The sequence below is a fragment of the Anguilla anguilla genome, chromosome 2, assembly GCF_013347855.1.
Source record: "Anguilla anguilla isolate fAngAng1 chromosome 2, fAngAng1.pri, whole genome shotgun sequence".
Classification (NCBI taxonomy): Eukaryota; Metazoa; Chordata; class Actinopteri; order Anguilliformes; family Anguillidae; genus Anguilla; species Anguilla anguilla.
Window position 1 is genome coordinate 46,268,693 of NC_049202.1, and position 21,780 is coordinate 46,290,472.

Sequence of the window (21,780 nt, forward strand, 5' to 3'; positions counted from 1 at the left end):
GCTATTGTTTAGCCTACTTTTGTAGCGAATCTATTCATCCTAATCTAACTGAACGGCATCAAGCTACAGTTACCACATTGTACCACACCTCCAAAATAATGAACTAATAATACTTCATATGGGAAAGCTGTGTGAGCAGGCAGTTACAGAGCTAGGCCTCTCAAGCGGTTCAATTCCACAGCCATAAAAAAGTTTAGAATTATAATTCAATGATATATATGACATGACATATGCAAGACATGACAGCAGGTAGGCTGCACGATAGAAGCATTTCACATGACCACTGATGTTTAGCTGTTTAGTTTATCCCATGGCGGAAGTTATTTTTATTACACTTTAAAAAACCATGATTCGATATATTGTGTAGGCCTAACAGCAGCTGGATACGACAGTACCAACCAAAGTATATACACCAGTAAAGTAAAATACTACAGTGTATAGACAGATGATTATTTATAATCCATTTATAAACAAGAGTCCACTAGAGGTAAAATCAAAGTAGAAACATAATTACCAAGGACATATGTGAAAAGACCATTATCGGAAAGATGTAAGTCTACTTAACAGATACATTTGAAAAGGTTACAGAGAAATGTATACTTTCTAAGCTTATACTTTAGTAAAATAAGTCAAATACCCAATTAATCCTCCTCATACCCGAGTATCGCAAGCATATATTTATGAAGCGTGAGACTAAGTTGACAGTGATTCAGAATGAATTAGTATTCTTGACTGGAGCTTGGCTCATACCATCTGTTTACTTAAAATGCATAACTTTCCATGGGTTCAGATACCACACCCGAACTGCATTTATGTGGACACCAACGGTATAAGAGCTCTTGGCAATGATAGAAATAATTTCTGACAGTGAGATACATTTCAATCTGGCAATGTATATCTCCTAGGGATGTCATGAAATATCGATATATTGAATACTGATTGGCTCGTTGTCATATAGAAATTTTTTGAGGCATTAATGTATTAACATGACAGTAAACCCTAATTTTTTTGTGTTTCTATTCATTTCCTTTTGAAGTTTAATACAATGACCACACAGAGGCAACGTAACTCTCAGTCGCCACCTGCACACCCCTCCTCCTCTGCCCCACTTTAGTCGTCAGTTTGACAGTCATAGAAAAATGGGGAATCCCAAAATTGGAGAGTTTTGGAGGAAAGGAAAATGAAGAGATGTGCAGTCCTACTTTGGATTTTATATACATGTAAGTAGCCAATATGTCGACAAAACAAAACAATTTGCAAGCTTTGCAAGATTGAGGCTCCGCACCCGGGCAACACAACTAATCTCATCACACAATTAAACAGATATCACTTTGAACAATGGCTGAAATGTGCAAAAGTCCATGGTACCCACAGGACCCAGCCTACAATCAGAGAAGCTTTGAACCGAAAACTCCGGCAAATGATTCTCCACAGGCCAAACAGGTAACCAATTGTGTCACAAAATTCATCATTGAAGACATGCAGCCACTGAGTTTAGTAGGGGGCCTATCCTGTAAAAAAACCTGCCTGAATTCAAGGCAGAATACAAGGTGCCCAGCTGTCCGCACATGACTAGCGTTGTCTTAAGATATATGTATGAGGAGACCAAGGCTAATGCGCGCGGAACTTGACAAGGGGGAGGGTAACGCTCTCACGACAGATGGCTGGACCTCTTGTGCTACAGATGTGACTGTGACAGCACACACTATTGATTCAAACTATAAGATGAACAGCTTTGTGTGGCACACTGCTACTGAAGGATACAGTGGCACAGCACAATACTTACGTGACAGCCTTTCAGAGATGGACGGTAAAAGGGGAAATTCTACATTCCGACCCACACCCCATACATGTTTCACGAGACAATGCGTGAAAGATCACGAACGCCATGCGGCTGTTACAGCGTCAGCACACTCGGCGCACGGCAGACACGCTGAACCTGGCTGTAAAAAAAGGACTGGCCTCGTGAGCGGTGAGTGAAGATGTAGGAAAGTGCACTTGTATGGTTGGACATTTTAAGTGGAGAATCGTGTAATCAAAGGCCCTCGCTGGTAAACAGGCCCTGGTATAGCAGCAGCAGCACCGACTGGTACAGCGCCCTGAAGCCAGGTGGGATTCTGCACATGACACGATGAGCCGCGTCGCTGGGCAGGAGGCCGTTATCCGCAACGCTCTAATCGGGTCCGGAGAAGCAGACGACAGAGTCCGCATCCTTGCGGAAGGCGAGCTTACCCAGATTCAAGACCGAATGATTGCGCTCTAGTGTTCGAGGAGGCCACGGTCAGATACTGAGCTCAGGATCACAGGCTACTTCTTCTCTGATTCTACTAATGCTGCAACAGCCCCCCACGTCGAGGATTCACCGGGATCTCAACACATGCAACAAGGCAGAAGCTGATGTCCGTTTCACAGAAGCAGCAGCTTGATCCCAGATTTAAGGTGCCCTTGTTCATGGGTGAGGAAAACAAGCATGCGGACTTTGACAGACTCGAGGGCAAGCTTCATGCTTTAATTGAGATGGAGGACAAGTCAGATTCACCCGGGGGGGGGGGGGGGTGAGGCTTTGAGCTGCCAGCGAGAACAGACTGTCAGCGGCTCACTCCGCAGTTTCCTTAACAACTTCGCGCGTGACGAGGGACACAAGCCCGCACCGTGCAAAACTGTGCAGCACGAACTGTCCCAGGGCATGGAGGAGAAGCCCGTGGCTATGGCAGAATCTGCCTGGGCATGGTAGAGCCAGCATACCACAGCCTCTCCCACACTGAGCAGGCTAGCCAGGCGCCACCTTAATGAGCCCGCATTGTGTGCACACAGAGAAACAGTGTTCTCAGCCGCGGGCAACACTGCCAGTGCAAAGCGTTCATATTTGGCAGGGCTCTGTGCTAACAGCTTTTCTAAGAAGCGCACGTGCTCCAAAGTTGAAAAATTTAGGAGCACACAAATGTAACCCAATTACTATATTTACCTAAATTATTTTTCCAGTTAGCACACACCAATTTTCAGGAGCAAATGCTGCTAAAACAGGAGCACTGTAGAGCCCTGTTTTGATGCTGAAAATGTGGACTTGCTCATCTTTTGTGAAGTAAAACACAACGTAAGCACAGGAGATTTATCCACATTAGGAGATCTAAAGAATGTGATAGATACAATGCGCCACAGTCTGATTAAACTACGCTGCAAATCTTCTTTCTTGGCTTGCACAGTACTAGCCTATAATGGGCAATGGGCCTAACAAAAGTTGTATTTCAAAATCTAATTTTCTCAATCATTGATGTTTGAAAGAGGCATTGATGCCAAGCCGAATATTTTCATCTCAGTGATGAAAGGAGTTCTGCACTCTGCATGTCCAGTTCCTGCCCTCTTGACTCCACTCTTCCACGTGTCTCTGCACATTAAATCCATTATCCCTTTGGCTGTACAGTTTATTAGAATATAATACAATGAACAAAATGGCTGAACACCTCGCCGTTCAACACCATAGAGAAATCTATCAAACAGGCGATTTCACAGCTAAAAATGATTTCAGCTCCAATTCAATTCACTGGAGGTTTTCAAGACAACAATCATTTTCAGCAGCCTTTCAGCTCTGTAACACTCAAGTACTCGCACCAGTCAAACCAGAGCATAAACAGGTCTGGACAAGTCACCAAGTAGCAGCACACAATTTTCATTTGATATTTGTATAAAAAAGATTACATTACATTACCAAAGTAGGTAGCTTATTTGACTTAAAATGCACTAAGGGCTGGTAATTAAGACAACCACAATTATCAACCTTTATTCAATTCTCGGAAGACACAATTATACAGAAGCATTGCGAGGTGGAAGGTATACAGTACCTCCATCACAGACCTGCACTCTATACGGCGCTCGCCAGGGAACTGTGGCAACAGTGCAGACCTCCACCAACATTCTAATTACTCTTCCCATCAGATCAAAGGCAATCTGTGGCCTGCCGAAAGGAGAGAGTGCTGCCTGCACAATGCTGTGCTACGCACTCGCCAGTCGATACTCCCCCTCCAGTCCTGCACATCCATCAATCCCAGCCAGGCAGCCCAAGCCCCCGCGCTGAGGCGGGGGGGAAAACACGACCTGAATGCCATTAAAGCGGCGCTACCACCAGCCGGCTGCTAGCGAAGCCGCGGCTAGCTCTCCACAGAAGGCCCAGAGAACAGGGCTGTCGCTAAAAACACGCTGCACAAAAAAATAATAAACAAGCAACTGCAAATGTGATGGGGATTGTGACGACTGCCCAGCCGCATTAGCGTAGGGAGGGGAGATTTCAAAGGACTCCCTGGCTCGAGAGTGGGTTCAGCATCAACCCAAACGAAGACTCCTGCTTTATGCCCCCCACCCCACCTGCCCCCCCACCCAAGGGAGTGCGAATACATTCACCTTTCAGTATGATTTGAAGTTGCAGACAAACTAAGCTTCAAATTAACTGAGTGCAAATTTCTGACATAAAATAGAAAAGAGGTGAAGCCCATAAACCGTTCAGCCACTTTAACATTAATGAGAAATTATGCAGCAAGACAGCCCCTATTATCGTTTAATAAAGGAGTCGAAGACAAATCTTAGAAGTCAAATCCAAGTTATGAACTGTAACCAGGGCATTTTCTATTGCCAAACATCTATTACAAGGAAGGGTACATGTGAGAGGGCAGTTAGGGAGCTAAAAGTTTAAAAGGCTGCTACCAGTGTCTCACTGTGTGCAGTTTTATTTATGTATTTATTTATTTTAATCTGATGATTGCTTGACTAAATGACTGTTTGAATTAATATGACATATTTTCAAAGTTAAAAATGTACTTCAAAGATCTTGGCATTTCAGTCATTAAGTAGCCGAAACAAAAAGAATTACCATCTACAGATATTTTCCACCAGCTCAGACAAGAGAAAAAGAAATGTTGTTATGGCCTGGTTTATTAAACCTGCTAGAAACTCATTAGCTGTTTTTTATTTTTATTTTTTTTAATACTTCAGAACATATAATTATCAAATTCACTGAAAGTTTTTTAAACTGCGGTCCAACTATTTAATGAGATAAAAAAAAACTGCTAAAAGCATAATTCATATTGGCTGTGAAGTTGAAACAAACAAGACAACATTTCCAAAAATTTCACCAAGCAATTTAAAATTGTAAGCTATTCTATAATATTGCACAAAAGTTCTCATTTACTGCGTATGCTGGTCCACAGTTCACTGACTCTTCTGAAGTTTTTAGCTTAAAATACACACAAAAAAAAAGAAAAAGATTTGGGTGTTGGTTCCTGAAATACACATTTGGTTTGCATAATCAGGCATTTCTGTTTAGTGAAGATCAACCAGCACATAGAACCTGACACTATGTGCTTAGATAAAAAACAATAAAAAACAAAAAATAACATGGTGTGCAGAGCCATACTAGAAAGAATGTATTCAGTAGAGTACATTTCCACCAAAGCACAACAACATCCCCTCGCAAGAATGTGCACAGGAAATGTCTTGGTAGTCCAACAATTACTTTCTGAGATATGTCAATTATAAAATGAAAGTTTGGGCTGATGGTGGCGCGAGAAAAAAAAGGTCATGGGGTCATAAAATTCAATAAGTCTCTCCCTCTTGGGAACATGAATGTACACAGAACATTTTATGGCAAACCAGTCATTGCTTTGCCAGATATCTGTCACGGACGGACGGACGGACAAACAGACGAATGGACGTCATTACGTCACGCCCTTGGTGGAGGTAATAAGAACAGAAACCATGAGAGACCTGACTGCCTCTGTCTCTTTCCTAAAACAGCACGACAGACTTACTCTCTTCAAGGCAATCGCACAAGCCCAGTGTAACTGATATGGGGCACGTGATGTATAAACGGACACAAAGACTAGACTGGCTAATATAGAACGGGCCCATTGTTTAAAAGCAAAAGCCCTTTCATCTGCATTTGAAACGCAGGATTCATGACACTAATGTGATTTCTGAGGGAGAAATAAAGTGCTGGCAGAACCTGACACTTTTAAATGATTGACTTTTCTTTTGAAGACTCTAATAAACCATTCAAACTTCAAGTCTCACCAGAGGCTGCAATAACCCTCTACGGTTTTCCAGCTTGTTAAGGAACAATTGTACATGACAGGTTGTTGCCCAGTCACTGCCAATACAGCGAGGAATGTCACAGTGGGACTGATACAGGGAAGCACATAACTGAAGTAAATGGATTACGCTTCAGCTGCTGGGTATGCCTTACTTTGAACACAATTTAAACCCACCATTTTTTGACATTTTCTCCCAATCTGGAATGTCAAATCACATTTGCTGGCCTGTCGCACTGCTGTAAGATACTTCTTCCCTCCAGGAAAGCACGGCCTAGCGTGCGCATCCACTGCAGTGCACCGACTGAACTGCGCAGTCATTCGCCACAGGACAGCACTACATTAGAGCTGAGCGGAGCAGACTGCAGGCACCCGACTGAACAGATCTGCTCTTGTGCAATCAGGCAGACAGGCAGCATCCAGCCAACTGAATCCCTCCCTCTATAACTTACCTTTGAGAAAAATGTATGTCCCAGACATTTCCTAATAGTAGGAGGAATTAAGTGAAAGAACATTACACAGTGGATAAACTGAGTGTGAAAATCGGTGCAGATCCTAAGACATTCTAGAAGGGGCGCCCCAAAAAAATCTTAAACTTTAGATTTAGATTTATGTTACACAATTCAGAGTAATGCAGAAGTCCTATATGGATGCAATAAATGGAGAACACCAACACAGCACACAAGTTGCAAGAGTTGTAGTACCAACTGCACGTAAACAACAGCTGCAGGTCATCTCTGCCCTTTTCCTGGCCTGCTGTTTGTTAATAACTCAGGAGCATGAGTGGGGCTCAGTTCTTTGAGAAGAAGCCATTATCCTCTAAAGAAGACACAAGGAAATGCTAGGTGGGCTATGAACCAGTTCTGTTAACAGAATTGAAGTTACGGGTGAGCAATGAATCTGGGCTCCACCAGCCAGGGAGGAAGAGTTCACAAAACAAAATGGCTCTATGAAAAGCACTAGGTTTCCAGAAGACAAGGAAGCCCAGTCCTAACAGTTTCCTTCCCGCCGATGGAAGAGCTTAACAAAAGCATTTATTTAAGAGACTCATAAAACCGAATCACTAAAGAAGTACAAGACGGGTGCTTAGCCTTTAATATTGCCCTTGTAACAGCTAAACTGAAAATCGAAAGTAAAGGAAACCGCTTTAGGTGAGATTCAGAATTAACAGCCTGAATGGAAGACAGCCGGCAGTAAGTTTTTTTTTCCTTTAACTGATGCATTACGGCTTGTGTAATTGACATTAATTTCGATATACAGGGTTTCTATATACTAGACATATTTTTTTCTCTAAGCAATTCTACACAAAAAGGTGCGCAAATATCCATACTTCAAAAGGAGAGAAACTAAATGACATCTGGTTACAATGATATCAATCCTCATGTATTCATGATGCATTAATTTATGTTTTGTTGTAAAATATGCAGCCTACATATTTTACATTAACAAACACTGTAATATGAAATACTATTATGTAAGATTCTATGAATATATTATGAATGCATTATGTACACAGCATTCTTGTGTAATTGCAGATCCCAGGATGCATATACTGCATGCACATATAGTGTACATACATATCATTTGGAATGATTGTAATAAATGTATTGTGAAGAGTTCAATGTGCATTTATGAATATGCTCTGTGGTCCACAACACAGCAGCATCATGAGATGATATGCAAAACATATAATAAAGCATTATACACGCTCTAGTGCAACATAATGCTTTCGCGCATGAATGAATACCTCATGAAGATATTAGTTCATGTAAAGTGAATCCTTACCTGATATTGCAATCTACGCAAAGGACTTTCATTGTGATTCATTGTGTGGAGTTGCAACAAGAAAAAACGGCTAACATGTTCTAAGGCCTAATACATATTGACTGTTCCTAGTTTAATATGTCTGAATTTTTTCAAAGATCAATGGCTAAAAAACAATGTCCTGCATACTCAATGCACCTCAATGCATTAGAAGATCAGGTGGAACACAAGCTCCTTCAAACTGAGCGGACTGCATTTAGCTCTGAGTCCCAGACCCAAAGAAACCCAGAACAGGCCAGTGAAGAGACCGCAAGAACAGGACCGGTTTTCAGATCAGCAGATTGAACCATTTGTTTAACCACATTTATGACTGGTGTACGTATAATGCTGTTGGCGCTCCAGGTGATGTGAATTTCCAGACAGACATGGGCAGAAAGCAGAGCCAGCAGAAATTGGATTTGAAGTGCATAACTTGAATTTGTATTTCACTATTTCAAACTGAATTAAATGGTCTGAAATTTAAGTCTCCATTGCATTCAATTTTCACTTTTAATTTCAAGTTAAAAGTTCAAATTCAGTTCTTACAGTTCAATTTCAGGTCACACATCCAGGTAAAAAAGCAAGCAGGAAAAGATTTAGTCAGATGGCAAATAGCTGTTAGCACCTTAAGCAGTGCCAACATTTTTTTTCTTTAGTCCTCTTTTGGTATTGTTGTGGCGCACAGAACACATAACAGAGCTTGACATCAGCCCTTTTTAACCATGGATGACCAAAGTGACAGGTAGGCTACCTAAAGCTCCATGAAGCTAGCCAGAGAAACCGTAAGGCATCTGGTTTTATACTACTGCTTTGCATTTGTGAAATTTTTCTACCAAATTAAAAGCAAGTTCATGCTGTGCCGTTTATGAGATGAGACTGACCACAGCTCACGCCTCACATTGATGGAATTTTGAGTGTACACACATGAGGTGTGATGCTACACACAAACTTTATTTGTAAAACTGTGGATTGCAGCTTGCTAAATGACTTAATACTGCTGCAGCCAGTGAAAATGTATGAGTTAATAAAAGTAGGCAGGAAAAACAAATCATTTTTCAAACTTCATGAATATAATGAATTCAGGTTTTTTAAATATTTCTTTTTATAATTAACCATTCAAAAACATAAAATATTCTGAATAATTAACATATGGTTCAAAGGCAGAAGAAAACCAGTGCAGCCTGCGGTAATAATTCTGAAAATACATAAACTACAGTAGAATAAAACAGGAACAGTACATTCTTAAATGATGCAGTCTGAACAAACATTGCTATAGTAAGTAAAGAAAAAAATCTCAGTAACAGTCTACGTCACACACAGGTTCTGACGCCTTATCTGACGTGCCAAAACACCTTTCTTACCTTAAAGAGCAGAGAATCGTCCATGTGCTCAGCATACACAGAGGTGAGGCGATACTGGTTCTCTGTTGTGATGTCAATCTGATAGCCCGTCAACACGTAGCACACCGTGCGAAATTCTTGGATCTTCTTCTGAAAGACCTCTTTCAAACGCTGGTTTTTCAACTCTGCACTCTCCATCTGTTTGCGCAAATCTAAAAAGAGAGAAAAAATGAAAACACGTAAGATGACTGAAGTTATGACATTCTTTTTCCCTAATCTGCTGAATTGCACTGCCAGTTTGGTAGTTTTAAGTTAGATGTCTTTCAACAGGTCTCACTTATTGCAATAAAAAAGATTTTTTTTTTCATTCTGTGGTGTAATATTTCCCTTATCAAATATTATGTTCCCTGTAAAGTTATCATCAACAAAACTTTAACAGCAGTTCAAAAGGAAGACAAATGCTCTCTGACATATAAGTTCAAGGGGGTGGGGGAGTATGCCTCAATGTGAACCACATTTACCCATATGACGATAATAACACCACACTGCCACTGGCACTCAAGAGTGTGTGGCACACGGACAACATCCCCCAACAAACGGCACCGCAGGGCCACGGTGCCTATTTGCTGCTTTTCTCTGTAGCCATTTCTCCTGATCCAGTCATTTGAACTGCATGAAGCAAACTAGCAACGCATGGCGATGAGCGTAATGAAATACAGGCTATGAAGAAAGCAGCTAACAAAAAAATCACTGCTCATTTGAGAGCTGCTTCGACAAACCAGTGCCCAGTGAGGTGTGATTGACAGCCCCTTCCTTACCTTCTCTAATCATGCAAATTGGTTTGATTAGCAAGGCACTGGGAGTTTGGTCTCTTGGTTAGCAAAGTAATGGGAGTTAAGCTCAGTAAACACTTGAATATTTATGAAAATCACCATCTTGCCACACCAAATAACACAAATACTGTTCAAATGTCACAGCTCGAACTGCTTTCGTGATTCAATTTAGTACTTAAAACTACTGGTACAGCCTAAATCAGAATTTAATTTTTTAAATTTTTTTTTTATCGCATACTTTCACTTCATAAATATTATTACATTAATCGGATGTATTTTTTAAATGCACGAGAGCAAAAAAACAAAAAAAAACCTGCATTTAAGCTGAGAAGTACTTTAAACTTATCTTTAGGTGTTTACTCCACTGTGCAGATCATGCATTATGTAGAACATTCTCTGAGAAATGCGGTCATCATTTTTGGATAGAAAAAGTGCAACACACAATGTGTGCACATTTTTTCCCTGCTTGATAAGCAGAAACTGGAGTCTAACAACAAATTCATTTAATCCTCAAATCTGTGTTCTTCTACAAAGCATACTGACGTCGGTTAAGTAAATATAATCTTTCTTTTTGATGAAAAAGTATCTAAGTGTTCTTACATGACACACATTTTACTCAAGCTGAAGACTAGAGAGCACCAGAGATATCTCATAATCCACACAGAATCTGTCTTCCCATCAGACATCAAAAAACAGACATTGCCGACGAGGTTAAAATGACAAACACCATCCAGAGAGAATAGACGGGACTCAATTAACCTCTCTCTTTTTGACTGTCAAAATTCCTTTGCAGGAAGCTTACTAAGGATTAACGGGGAAAAGCAACCGCAACTAGACGCAATTAGCTGAAAACAAGAAAGTGGGGATGAATGAAATAATAGGGATTGTGAGGTACTGCTCGAGGTGAATGATGAATCAGGAAAGCTCCGATTTCCCATTTAGCAATTATAAAGGTTTTTCTCTCAGGTAACTGCCTGCTGTCATTGAGCAGCAGTAGAGAAGAAGCTATTTTTCTAATTATTCAAATTATCTATTATTGCTCGCCAAAAGGGCATGGGATAAACTGCGGTAAGAAACAGAACTAGTACAAAAAACATCAGATTAGGTTTGAATACCCTATCTTAAAAAGCCTTAGATTTGTGATAGCTCAGTCAAATAAGGGCCCATGAAATAATGGAACGTCCATACATGGTGCTCTTTTATTTTCGTATTAATTGGATGTTTCAGAAAGTGCTGGTACAAAAAAGCAGACCAATAATAAAACTTCCCATCAGTAAGGATAAGGATGCAATGGAATTGTTCAATATGGATGCCATAATAGTAATAATAGTAATAACTCCAGTCAGTAAGCCCAAACATGGAGGAGTTCATAGCTACTTACTCATGACATACAACTTGCACAACTTAAACGAAGCGTACTGTAATCACACACAAACTCAGAGTTTGCAGGCACTTGTGTTAAGTAGAATATAGAAAGCAAAGATGCACGTTCACATAAGACGGATGAACCCTTGATTTCACACTTTGACACCAGATGGTAGAATAAAATGGTTTCAAGGATAAAGGAATGAGAAATTAGTTCAATTAGACTAAAATCAATTACGAATAATTGCACTCATTTAATGACTTCATCGGAAGAAAAAAAAAAGCTGACAAAATGCTCCTGACTTCTATTGAAATTGATAAATTATTCACACTACCATTTCCGACAAATTCTTGACAGATAAAGAGGAAAAATGAATTGCAAATCAAGCAAATAGAGAGAGAATGTAAAGAAACTAAAAGATGTATCCAATAAGTTGAATGGGAAGACTTCGCATAGTAATGCCACCAACTTCTTTCGATATTTCAGTGTTTGAACAACCAAAAATATTTCATCGTTCGATTCTGTCTCTTCTTCACCACAAAGATGGAGCCAATTCAAATTCATTCAATGGCACACCATTCCAAAAAGCAAATTGATGGTAAATAGTATACATTTGACCAATCCACAGTAAAGGTTTCAGTAAGCAAAACTACATGATAAATTATCCAACATAAATATACTAACTTAGGATTTTAATGGTTTTTCTAACTTTATTAATGCGCATTAACATTCCTTTGACTTAATGCGCAGTGTGACTCCTAGATATAAACACAGAAAATACTGAGCAAATAAATAAAATAAAAAACGGGTCCGCATAATTGAGCGTTATACACCTCTGAGTTGTACAATAGGACAATGCGATCCCTAATGTGGATGAGCGGTTTAATGCTTCAACTGAAACAAACGCCCTGAAGGAGTGATCTGAAAATAATTTTGCACAGAAGTAGAGTGTGATAACAATCAAACCCAGGCTAGGCCACTGACTTGTCCCTGCTGTGACTCGTCCCTGCATGCAGCATCCACTTGATCTGAATGTAAATCATGTGAAGCCACAATGAGTATCATGACATGATTTTCTTTGTGAACCACTTTTTTTTGTAAACAAATGTGTGCTGTTTTAATTCTTACTTTCTACGAGCCCTGGAAACAATTCTCAACTGAAATCTTGGTAAGAATTGTAAAAAAAAAACTGTTTTCTTTCCAAAGTGAAATTCAACAAAGGTATCGTCTTTCATAGGAAGATTTTAAGGAACGTTTATTGTATTGTATGCTCCCCACCCGATTTTCTGAAGTTCACACAGTGGATCCATGACACAATAGCATTGTCTTGATCTATTATTACTGTGGAGGGCCAAGGGTGACTGAAATTACATGGTTTATTCATGAGGTGACGTGACAAACCTCAAATTATATGTAATTGAGAACCATTTATGTGTATTACACTACCAAGAAATCAATGTCATTGATAGGCAACAGTGTGTAATTTCTTCAGATTTCAAGCAAGAACTACGAACATACTGCTATTATATCACTCTCGTTTTCAGGTCTGTGTACACTCGGTCAAAGTAACAAGACACCAACAATTACAGCATTTCCATGATGTCTGCCAGAGAACACTGATTTGTGGAAGATGATGTTAATAAATTAAAGAACACAAATATTTCAAGAGAGAAACTAAAATGCAAGGATATGAATGCAGACTCCTCACCGCCGTCATTCACATGCTGATCACAGTGTTTTCCAAATCCGCTTGTGAAGAATCAATAATTACGTGACAATGAAATTAACTCCAGCTCCTGTCCGCCATTTTCCCTCCTCACTTGTATTCTCTCTATTATTATGTGCGCACTGTGATTATAGCAAAAATAACAAAACCTTTCATTTCATTTCAGACATTTTATTCACTGCCATGGATATAATGAACACGTGTTCACTTTCAGGATTTGTTCTTCTTTCCACAAAACGCCACTGAATATCAATTCTTAACGACCTGAACCCTGCACACTATTAAATCTCACCTACTAATGGAACAAAATAAAAAATAAAAATGAGATTACCTTAATGTCCATAGGCAAATAGCAGATTAGACACATCAGAATTAATTTTTGCCAATTACAAAACTACAAAAATCGCAAGGAGCATATTACATAACAACTCTATTCTAAGAGTTTCATTTAAGACATTTGACATGTGCTCTCAAAAAGGAAACATACCTAACTCACTCACACAGTCAAATTCCGCACTAAAAATATCAATCTTATGATAAGGGTGAAATAAAACTGCTTGGGACAGCTCCTAGTGGATTTGAAAGCTTTGCATGACGGCTAAAAAAGGGGGGAACCAGGTAATCCTCTGAAGGACATCATATCTTTGAGTTTAAGCTACAGTATTTCAGTATCTACCCTTGAGAAAGCTATTTTCTATGTTGGGAACAAGAGCAATTTTTAAGGATAAGAAGTCATTCTCAGTACGCTTCAAGATACACAGCTCCTTCAGTATGGACAGCAAGGGATTTTAATCCACATTTATCATGTTTACCCTGTCGGACCAATCCCTTTTCCCTTTGCTCTATCAGAAATTAATTTCCATATGTATTCACATTCACAGAGAGAATACACCAAGGAGCATAAAAGACAAGTGTAACTTAATGGATTACAGAGATTAGAAAGCTATTATTTGAACATCTGAGACAGCATGTCCTTTCAGAAAAAGAGTGAAAATGGAAAAACATCAAGAGAGATACAGTACCATGAACATCTGTCTTGTATTTGAAATAGGTGTCAGATCCTTTGGACAAGAATCTGTGAAACAGTTCTGCATGACTTTGAAATTTTGATTCCATTTTTCCCATTAGCCAAGTGAGATGCTCTGTATGATCTCAATACAGACATCCTTTTTAACTATATAAACGTGTGAATCTTTTGATAGATTCAATTAGTTAGATTAATGATGGAGAAAAGTGAAAAATTATTTAAAAAAAAAAAAAAAACCCATAAATTAACAAAGCAGTAAATTAGCAATTGGGGATTTTCGGCTAAATTCCCTTAACACTGATACTTTGGAATGTTGGGTTAATAACACTTTAAACATAGCATAGATAATTGATATTATGATTTTATCTGATGAGACCACAGCTACCGCTCCACTGGCTGGCCGCTCTGAGATGGCCATGAGTCCACCTGTGGGACGGGGGCAATGGGCCTGCAGCGGCCACTTCATTATTAATTATATGAAGTACTGGGTCTTTGCTGAACGCGGACGACTTGCTCTTCGGACCACAACTCGACTGAAGCCAGGCGCTGTGGTTGGATAGGAAGGAAGATTGTGAAGAATTATAAAGTTTTATTCAGTAATACTTTCAGCATTTACATTTCAACATCCCGGAGCAAAACAAAAGGATCCTCCTTGGACACAGTGCTTTGTTTTTTCCTCATAATTCATAGAAACAGCTTGAGCAGCTGAGGCAAACCAACCTTGTGACAACTAACTTGTTCTAAGATGGCTGCACCCTAGTGCTACTAGCTGCAAAAAAAAGCTTTATGAAAAATGAACTGAGCCTGGCCGCGAGCCTGGCCACCCAGCATCATTGCCTGACCTCACTAATGCTCCTGTAGCTGAATGGAAGCGAATCCCCGCAGCCATGTTCCAAAATCTAGTGGAAAGACTGTTATAGCAGCAAAGGGGGAACCAACTTAATGCCCATGGTTTGGAATGAGATGTTCAACAAGCAGATATGGGTGTGATGTTCCTGTGTCCACATACTTTGGACCATGTAGTGTATGTTTGCATGTCATGACCCATCACGAGTCACGTAAACAGAAGCTATTGTTTTCATAGTGCTTCACAAATTACACTTCAATAACACTTAAACCTGGATATATCCACTTGAGCATACGTATATGAATTCCGTTATGCTCAGGAGAGTTTGCTTTGACTGGCTTGAAAAGTTCAACCTGACAGTTCTGCTCATTAAAACTGGGATGTTCTTTCCTGAAAATATTAATAAGCCACTTAGCTTTCAAAAGGTGCGTACACAGTGGTCTCCCCAACGCAGGCTCCATAAGGGAAAACACAAATGAATAATTAAGCCCAGAAAACAATGAAAGCAGGTAGTTCATTTACTACATTATTTATCATGATTGCCCTACACACAATCACAAACAACAAACTGTGGAAGACACCAAGATTCGTATCTATAAATGTCCCAGGATTAGACACGAAGTAATTAAAATCTGGAATAGCAAAGAAATAATTCTGTGAGCAAACAGTACTGAATGATACCAGATGTTTATGGAACATAGCATAAAATTGACAAAATACAGTGGAATTTGCAAACGATGCCGATTCTGATCTCAACGTGGATAATGTTGAGGTTACCATCCGTTTAGGTTCAATTTGATTGTTGGACGTGACTTGTGCAGTTTATAAAGCCTGCAGTTCAATGACCTCTGTAGCTTCTAATACCCTACACCTTGTAAATACCTGGAGTTCATCGGACCATTCGCTTGTGCTGCTGTGAGCAATCTGAGAGTTGTCTCTTCTGAGGGGATTTTTCCTTATGTCACACACACACACACACACACACACACACACAGAGGATTTACCTCAGCCTATCCTCTTCTGTACACACTGGTTATGTGAGGGCAGCACCACTACCAGGTCAGACTCCCCTCATTAACCTCCCCCCTTTTCAGAGCTTCAGATGACCTTCAATGTGTTCTCACAGCACATTGGCATAATGCAGGTTAAGTCCTCCAGCCTGAGAGGTACTCAGGAGTTAAGTGCACGGACAAAGGGCAATGCTCCAGTTTTATCGGGTGACACTACTGTAAAAGAAATTGAGAAAGACTAGGTGTTGAACCACACAAAATGAATAATGCAAATCTATTAATTATCCTTAAATTAGACAAAAATACAGCTCTGATGAAGTGCAGGGTTGAGTTTACAGGGATGCCTATATGTCTAGACTCACTACCTGTCATATTCAACAAGTCACTCACAAATAGTGAAAAAAGTTGTTTTTTAATGTGAAACAAAGGGCAAGGGAATATCGTAAGAGAAATATTATTCTATTCACAATTTAATACCCAATATTAAATAAATAAACAACATACTTCAAAAAAATCACAAATTTGAGTCCAAGTTCATGCAGATATCTTCTGCTTTAAATAGACATGGCCACATGTATAAGTGAGTCTATTAGCTAACTGAACCTATTTCTGCTTAGGCTACATTCTGGAAGCACTGGAGCTTTAGAACCAAATATTGCCCCACATAAGTGCCAAGAAATGAGTTTAACAACCGATTCCTTCTTTCTGAGTCTATTACTTGAAAAAATGATGCATCTCAGATTAACACCTTTTATCTTCTGAGGTCTGATGGCACAAGATTTATTAATTACCTAATTTTCCTATATCATGTACTACTAATTCAAATATCCTAAAATTTAGAACAATGGAATTTACCTAACAAAGCACTACCCTTCTCAGTGGCTGAGATCCAGGGGTTAGCATTGGGTTTTTGGGCCTACACTGCATCACAATAACCACTTCAAGTTTCTATGATACATAATAGAAAGTATCTCGGCTACTCACCAAATGTCACCATCCCTGAATGTTAGGGGAAAAATCATGCTTTTTGAAGCCTTCATTGAGCATTTAACAGTTTTCATTACTTTAAAATAAATTGTATGCCCTTTCCTGTCAAATGAAATCATGTAGTGGTTGAGAAACCTGAAAAGTTTTTCCACAGATAAAAAGAAGAGGACAACTTCTAATTTTCTAGGAAAATAGAGCCTGTCAAAACCAAAGGGAATACAGAAGGTGGGATTCAAACATTTTGACAGCTAACTTTCTCAGCGCTAAGTTTGATGAAGACGCATGTCAAAACACTTCCTGTAACTGTATTACAGAACAAATATGGCCAACATGACATCTTATGCCAAATCGAACTCCATCAGCAGAGGCAGAATTCAGAAGAAATCTCACAAGAATAGAATTGTCAATTTCTGTCAGAAATGTGAAATGTTCCCTTGATCCCTCAACTGGTTTCTGATGTCCAGTGCCATCAGAATAAATCTGTCACATTGTGCAGACTATACTGTCATGAAACAGTCACCCTTAACGATTACATGGTTAAAAAAAAAAAAAACATTTGATTCATAGGACACCTACTACCAAATATATTTTCTTCTTTCTTCAACTGTACAGGCTCCTACGGAAACAACTGGTATGTGTATCTGAGTGAGTGTATAGAAATGCACACATACAAACAGAGATGTGAGGATGAGGTATTCTTAAACCACCGGTCCACAAAGTTATGTATTAGCTTCTTAAGAGAAGTGTTCTTGGCAAAGAAAGGACTTGTCACAAACAATAATGTTAAACACCTAAAAAAGAAATTTCAGAATCACAGTGGAACCAGAATGATTGTGGAGGTAATTAAAAAGAAAGAGAGAATAAGGAAAGTAGAAAGTACACCTTAGTGTGCCTATTAAATCTTTAACAGGCTACAGTCATTTTCATATAATCGCCTGTCCATAGATATGAGGAAGGTGCTTTCTACTTGTGTGCAGTCCCTGGATAATGCGCTGTAAACTGTTCAAATTAATGCCAACCCAGTCTGGACGGTCACATAACAGAAAATGAAGACGCAGCAAGTAAATTAACTCAATCTCTTTTCCATTCATCTGTAAAGCAAACAAATGCCCCGTTATTATTAAAAGCAACATTGGGCAGTCGATTCTCCGTTCTGTTTTCAGTTGGTCTTAATTTACAGAAGAACATGTCAAGACTTGACTCCTGTCTTCTTGATGCTCCACGAGTCAAGGAGAGAGACATCAAAAGCATGATTGATAGGAGGGCAAAATAAGCAGTGCCAAAATATTCTCTGGCCATTAACAGGACATAGTATACTCGCCCACCTATATAATAGCGATATAGATCTCATTTCTCTTTGATCAAGTACCTGTACAGATGTCCGGAAAAGGCACCAGCTTACATCAATGCAAACGTAGAGTGCATACAAGACAATCATGGGCTGTGTGGAAAGAGAGTTATACAGCTGCCTAGAGAGGCACAATTACTAATGAAACGCAACAAGGATAACCATGCTTTCGTGGGTAAAACATAAAAGTGGAAAACAAAAAAAAACAGGCAAGGATTCAGAGCATTTTTAAAGTGCTTAATTAAAACCGCCGCAAATATTTGCATTGCCTGGAACAGCAGTCGCTGAAAAACAAAGATAAAAGCGAAGAAGAATGAGCGCAGAGCGCCAGATGACCACAAATTAATCCAGCACTGACAGCCAAGCAGCTAGTCAATTAGTCATAAAAGCTGAGGATCACCTCCACTTTAATTAGTGCATAATGTCTCAATAATGCCCCAATAAGCTGAATGCATAATGGAAACGCACACAGTATAATTATCTTCAATGTCACAGCTTACAGCACATCAAAAAGCGCTAGCATCTGTGAGCACGACGTCTGGGCTACCAGACAATGAAGAATCCTATCAAGTCACCCACTAAATCCCCGTATTAAAACACGCACTGTGAGGAACATGGGCCTTCACATCAGTTTAGTCTTGACAGTCCTGACTGTTGGAGGGAAATAAAAATGAAACGGAGAGAAAGAGACTGCCAATTACAAGCAAAAGCATTTGTTTGTTTATTCATGGCCCACTGATGTTAATGAGACACCAACCTGTCACAGCAAATATTACCCAAACTGCGGATGATAAATTACTCCTTAAGAAATGTGTAACGGCTACTGGCTCCGCTTCCAATTAAATATTTAGTTTTCTGTCGTACTGCTTGTATTAGCTTTCTGCGAGTAAAATATGAGGACGGATTCCAAGCTGGTTTAAAAAACGCAGAGACAGCCACTGGAGGCACTTACGCTATTACCGCTGGCATGCGAGGAACTATGAATGATATTGTATTGCTAAATCATAAAATTATAAAATAACGGAAAAGGTTTGTCAGACTATCAGGCATGATCTGGACTAAACCTCTCTGATTATAACTATATATTTTCTTTGGTTTTTGAATATAAGGACCATACACCAAATTTGTTGAAAAAAGTCTGGGACAGCTCTGCTCAGTTAACTTCATTAAGGTAGCACTAATGACACTTTTCCCTGGCCACCGTCGCCTTAGCCTTGCTTTGTGGGGGTTTAGTCTGGGGGCATACTGTGAAGCACATTGCGATGTACTTGTAAGAAGAGCCACATAAGTTAAATTTGATTTGATGTGTGGCATCAATGAATGTTATGGCCAGACTGCTCACATAAAATAAATTTTGGTCTCACAACTGGAACATTAACTCCCGGTGCATTCTACAGATTCAGCACACAAGTCTACGGCACTTGAAGCAGACAGCCATTGGAACAGGGAAACAAAGTCGTTATCTTAAAAGTTAAGACTAAATTTGCAAGATGAGCCACTCACTCACTCACTTCCTCTCTCTCTCTCTCTCTCTCATTAAAACAAATAAATTAATAATAAAAATAAAGGGATCAATACAGGAATTGAATGCACACTGACTAGACTTACATAATTCAGAAATTCATCCTTTCGTGCCATAGCTTGATCAATTTTAGCCTGACTGCATGGCTAGGGACTGAAAATTGAGAATCATTTTCTAGCTTGATTAATTAGATAAAGCTCTCCTGCACTTTAGAATAGATAGAGGGTTTCATTTCCAGTCTATATGACAGAATAGCCCTAATAGACCATCTGGTCCCAGAGCTGTTGAAGTTAACGATTCCAATTAGGCAAGACACTTATTGAACAACGGCAGCCACAGGAAATCACCTGACAAATAAAAACCCACGCGTCAACAATCAGCGCTGCAAGCTACAGCAAACATGCTCGAGCACACGGCCGCAGCATGAGGCACGGACGCATTACGGCATACGCGCGCTAACGCAAGCACCGCTTATCAATTAAACGCAGCGATAAAGGAACACCAAACACTTCACTTCTAAGCTCATTAAAACAGAGGGCAACCTGGCACTCTCCACAGCGTCGCGTGGCGGAAAAGCCGCCCACCTGCAGTCCAAAACGCAATTGCAATAGGGGGTCAGAGAGAGGCGCCGCTGTACACGTACCTAGGACTTCCTGAGAGGGCGGGAGGTTGAGGGCTCCTTCTTCGGCTGCCACAGCGCCCCCTGCCTGCAGCGTGCGGACGTGCTCCCGGAGGCGCCGGCACTCCTCCCGCAGCTGCTCGGCCTCGTCCTGCCGCTCCTGCTTGGCCAGGCTGGTGGGGTTCATCCGGAAATGGATCACCTTGGTCTTCAGCGGGTCGTAGTCGCCCTGAGGAGGACAAGGAGTCCACAAAAACCTGCGGTCAGACAGGCAGGCTCGTGTGCGCTTTCAGGGTAAACTTGGTCCAGAACAAGCTTTTGTTGCGCTGAAGAAAACAAGCACGGAACCGTCCAGACCCACGGCGCAACTCACTTCCGCAGACACATTTCAGCTGGCACCACCTGCGCATGCGTCCTGCTAAACGAAGCACCGCCTGCGCATGCGTCCTGCTAAACGAAGCACCGCCTGCGCATGCGTCCTGCTAAACGAAGCACCACCTGCGCATGCGTCCTGCTAAACGAAGCACCGCCTGCGCATGCGTCCTGCTAAACGAAGCACCGCCTGCGCATGCGTCCTGCTAAACGAAGCACCACCTGCGCATGCGTCCTGCTAAACGAAGCACCACCTGCGCATGCGTCCTGCTAAACGAAGCACCACCTGCGCATGCGTCCTGCTAAACGAAGCACTACCTGCGCATGCGTCCTGCTAAACGAAGCACCACCTGCGCATGCGTCCTGCTAAACGAAGCACCACCTGCGCATGCGTCCTGCTAAACGAAGCACCACATAAGATTACTGTACAATCTCAAAAATTCAAATCCGACAGACATGCCAAATTGATATTCAAAGCAGTAACAACGTCATCGTGAACAGCTTGAAGTGGTGATAATGCAATGGTGAACAAATTTCAAGTATTTTCTTTTTTGAAGTTGCACAACACCATCGTCATCCAAATGACTGAAAGCTACTGTGTGTGCTGTGTTTGTTTCCTATCTGGCATCATCAATTGAGAGCCAGAGGTGGTGATTACAAATTCATACAACCAGTACACAGTGTGTGGCACGGTGTCCGCTGTCTGATTGCGGCCTTTACAATGTTGCGAAGGTGCCAATTGATTCTGTCGCTGCTCCTCTTTTCCTAAAGTGTAGTGTGATTGCAGAATTTCTCAAGATTGCATTTGTTCTTATTTGTCTGAGTATGAGCATTGCTTATTTATGCCATGTACCATTATTTTCATCTTTGACCAATCACATTTTTATAGGTTTATTATCAAGT

General features: G+C 40.4%; 1 protein-coding gene across 6 annotated transcripts in view; it reads right to left on the bottom strand.

Annotated features, from left to right (window-relative positions):
* mad1l1 (mitotic arrest deficient 1 like 1) overlaps nt 1-21,780 on the bottom strand; it is a 235,410-nt gene that overhangs the window by 106,924 nt on the left and 106,706 nt on the right. For 2 of the 6 annotated variants that reach the window (XM_035405134.1, XM_035405135.1), the window contains exons 16-17: nt 20,530-20,734; nt 9,242-9,432 (exon numbers count right to left, since the gene is read on the bottom strand). In XM_035405134.1, coding sequence (XP_035261025.1) covers nt 9,242-9,432; nt 20,530-20,734 — 396 coding nt within the window. Of the gene's footprint in view, nt 1-9,241; nt 9,433-13,304; nt 14,719-15,142; nt 15,475-15,517; nt 16,246-20,529; nt 20,735-21,780 lie in introns of those variants that run through there. The other 4 variants (XR_004764014.1, XM_035405136.1, XM_035405138.1 and 1 more) reach the window with 4 other exon arrangements.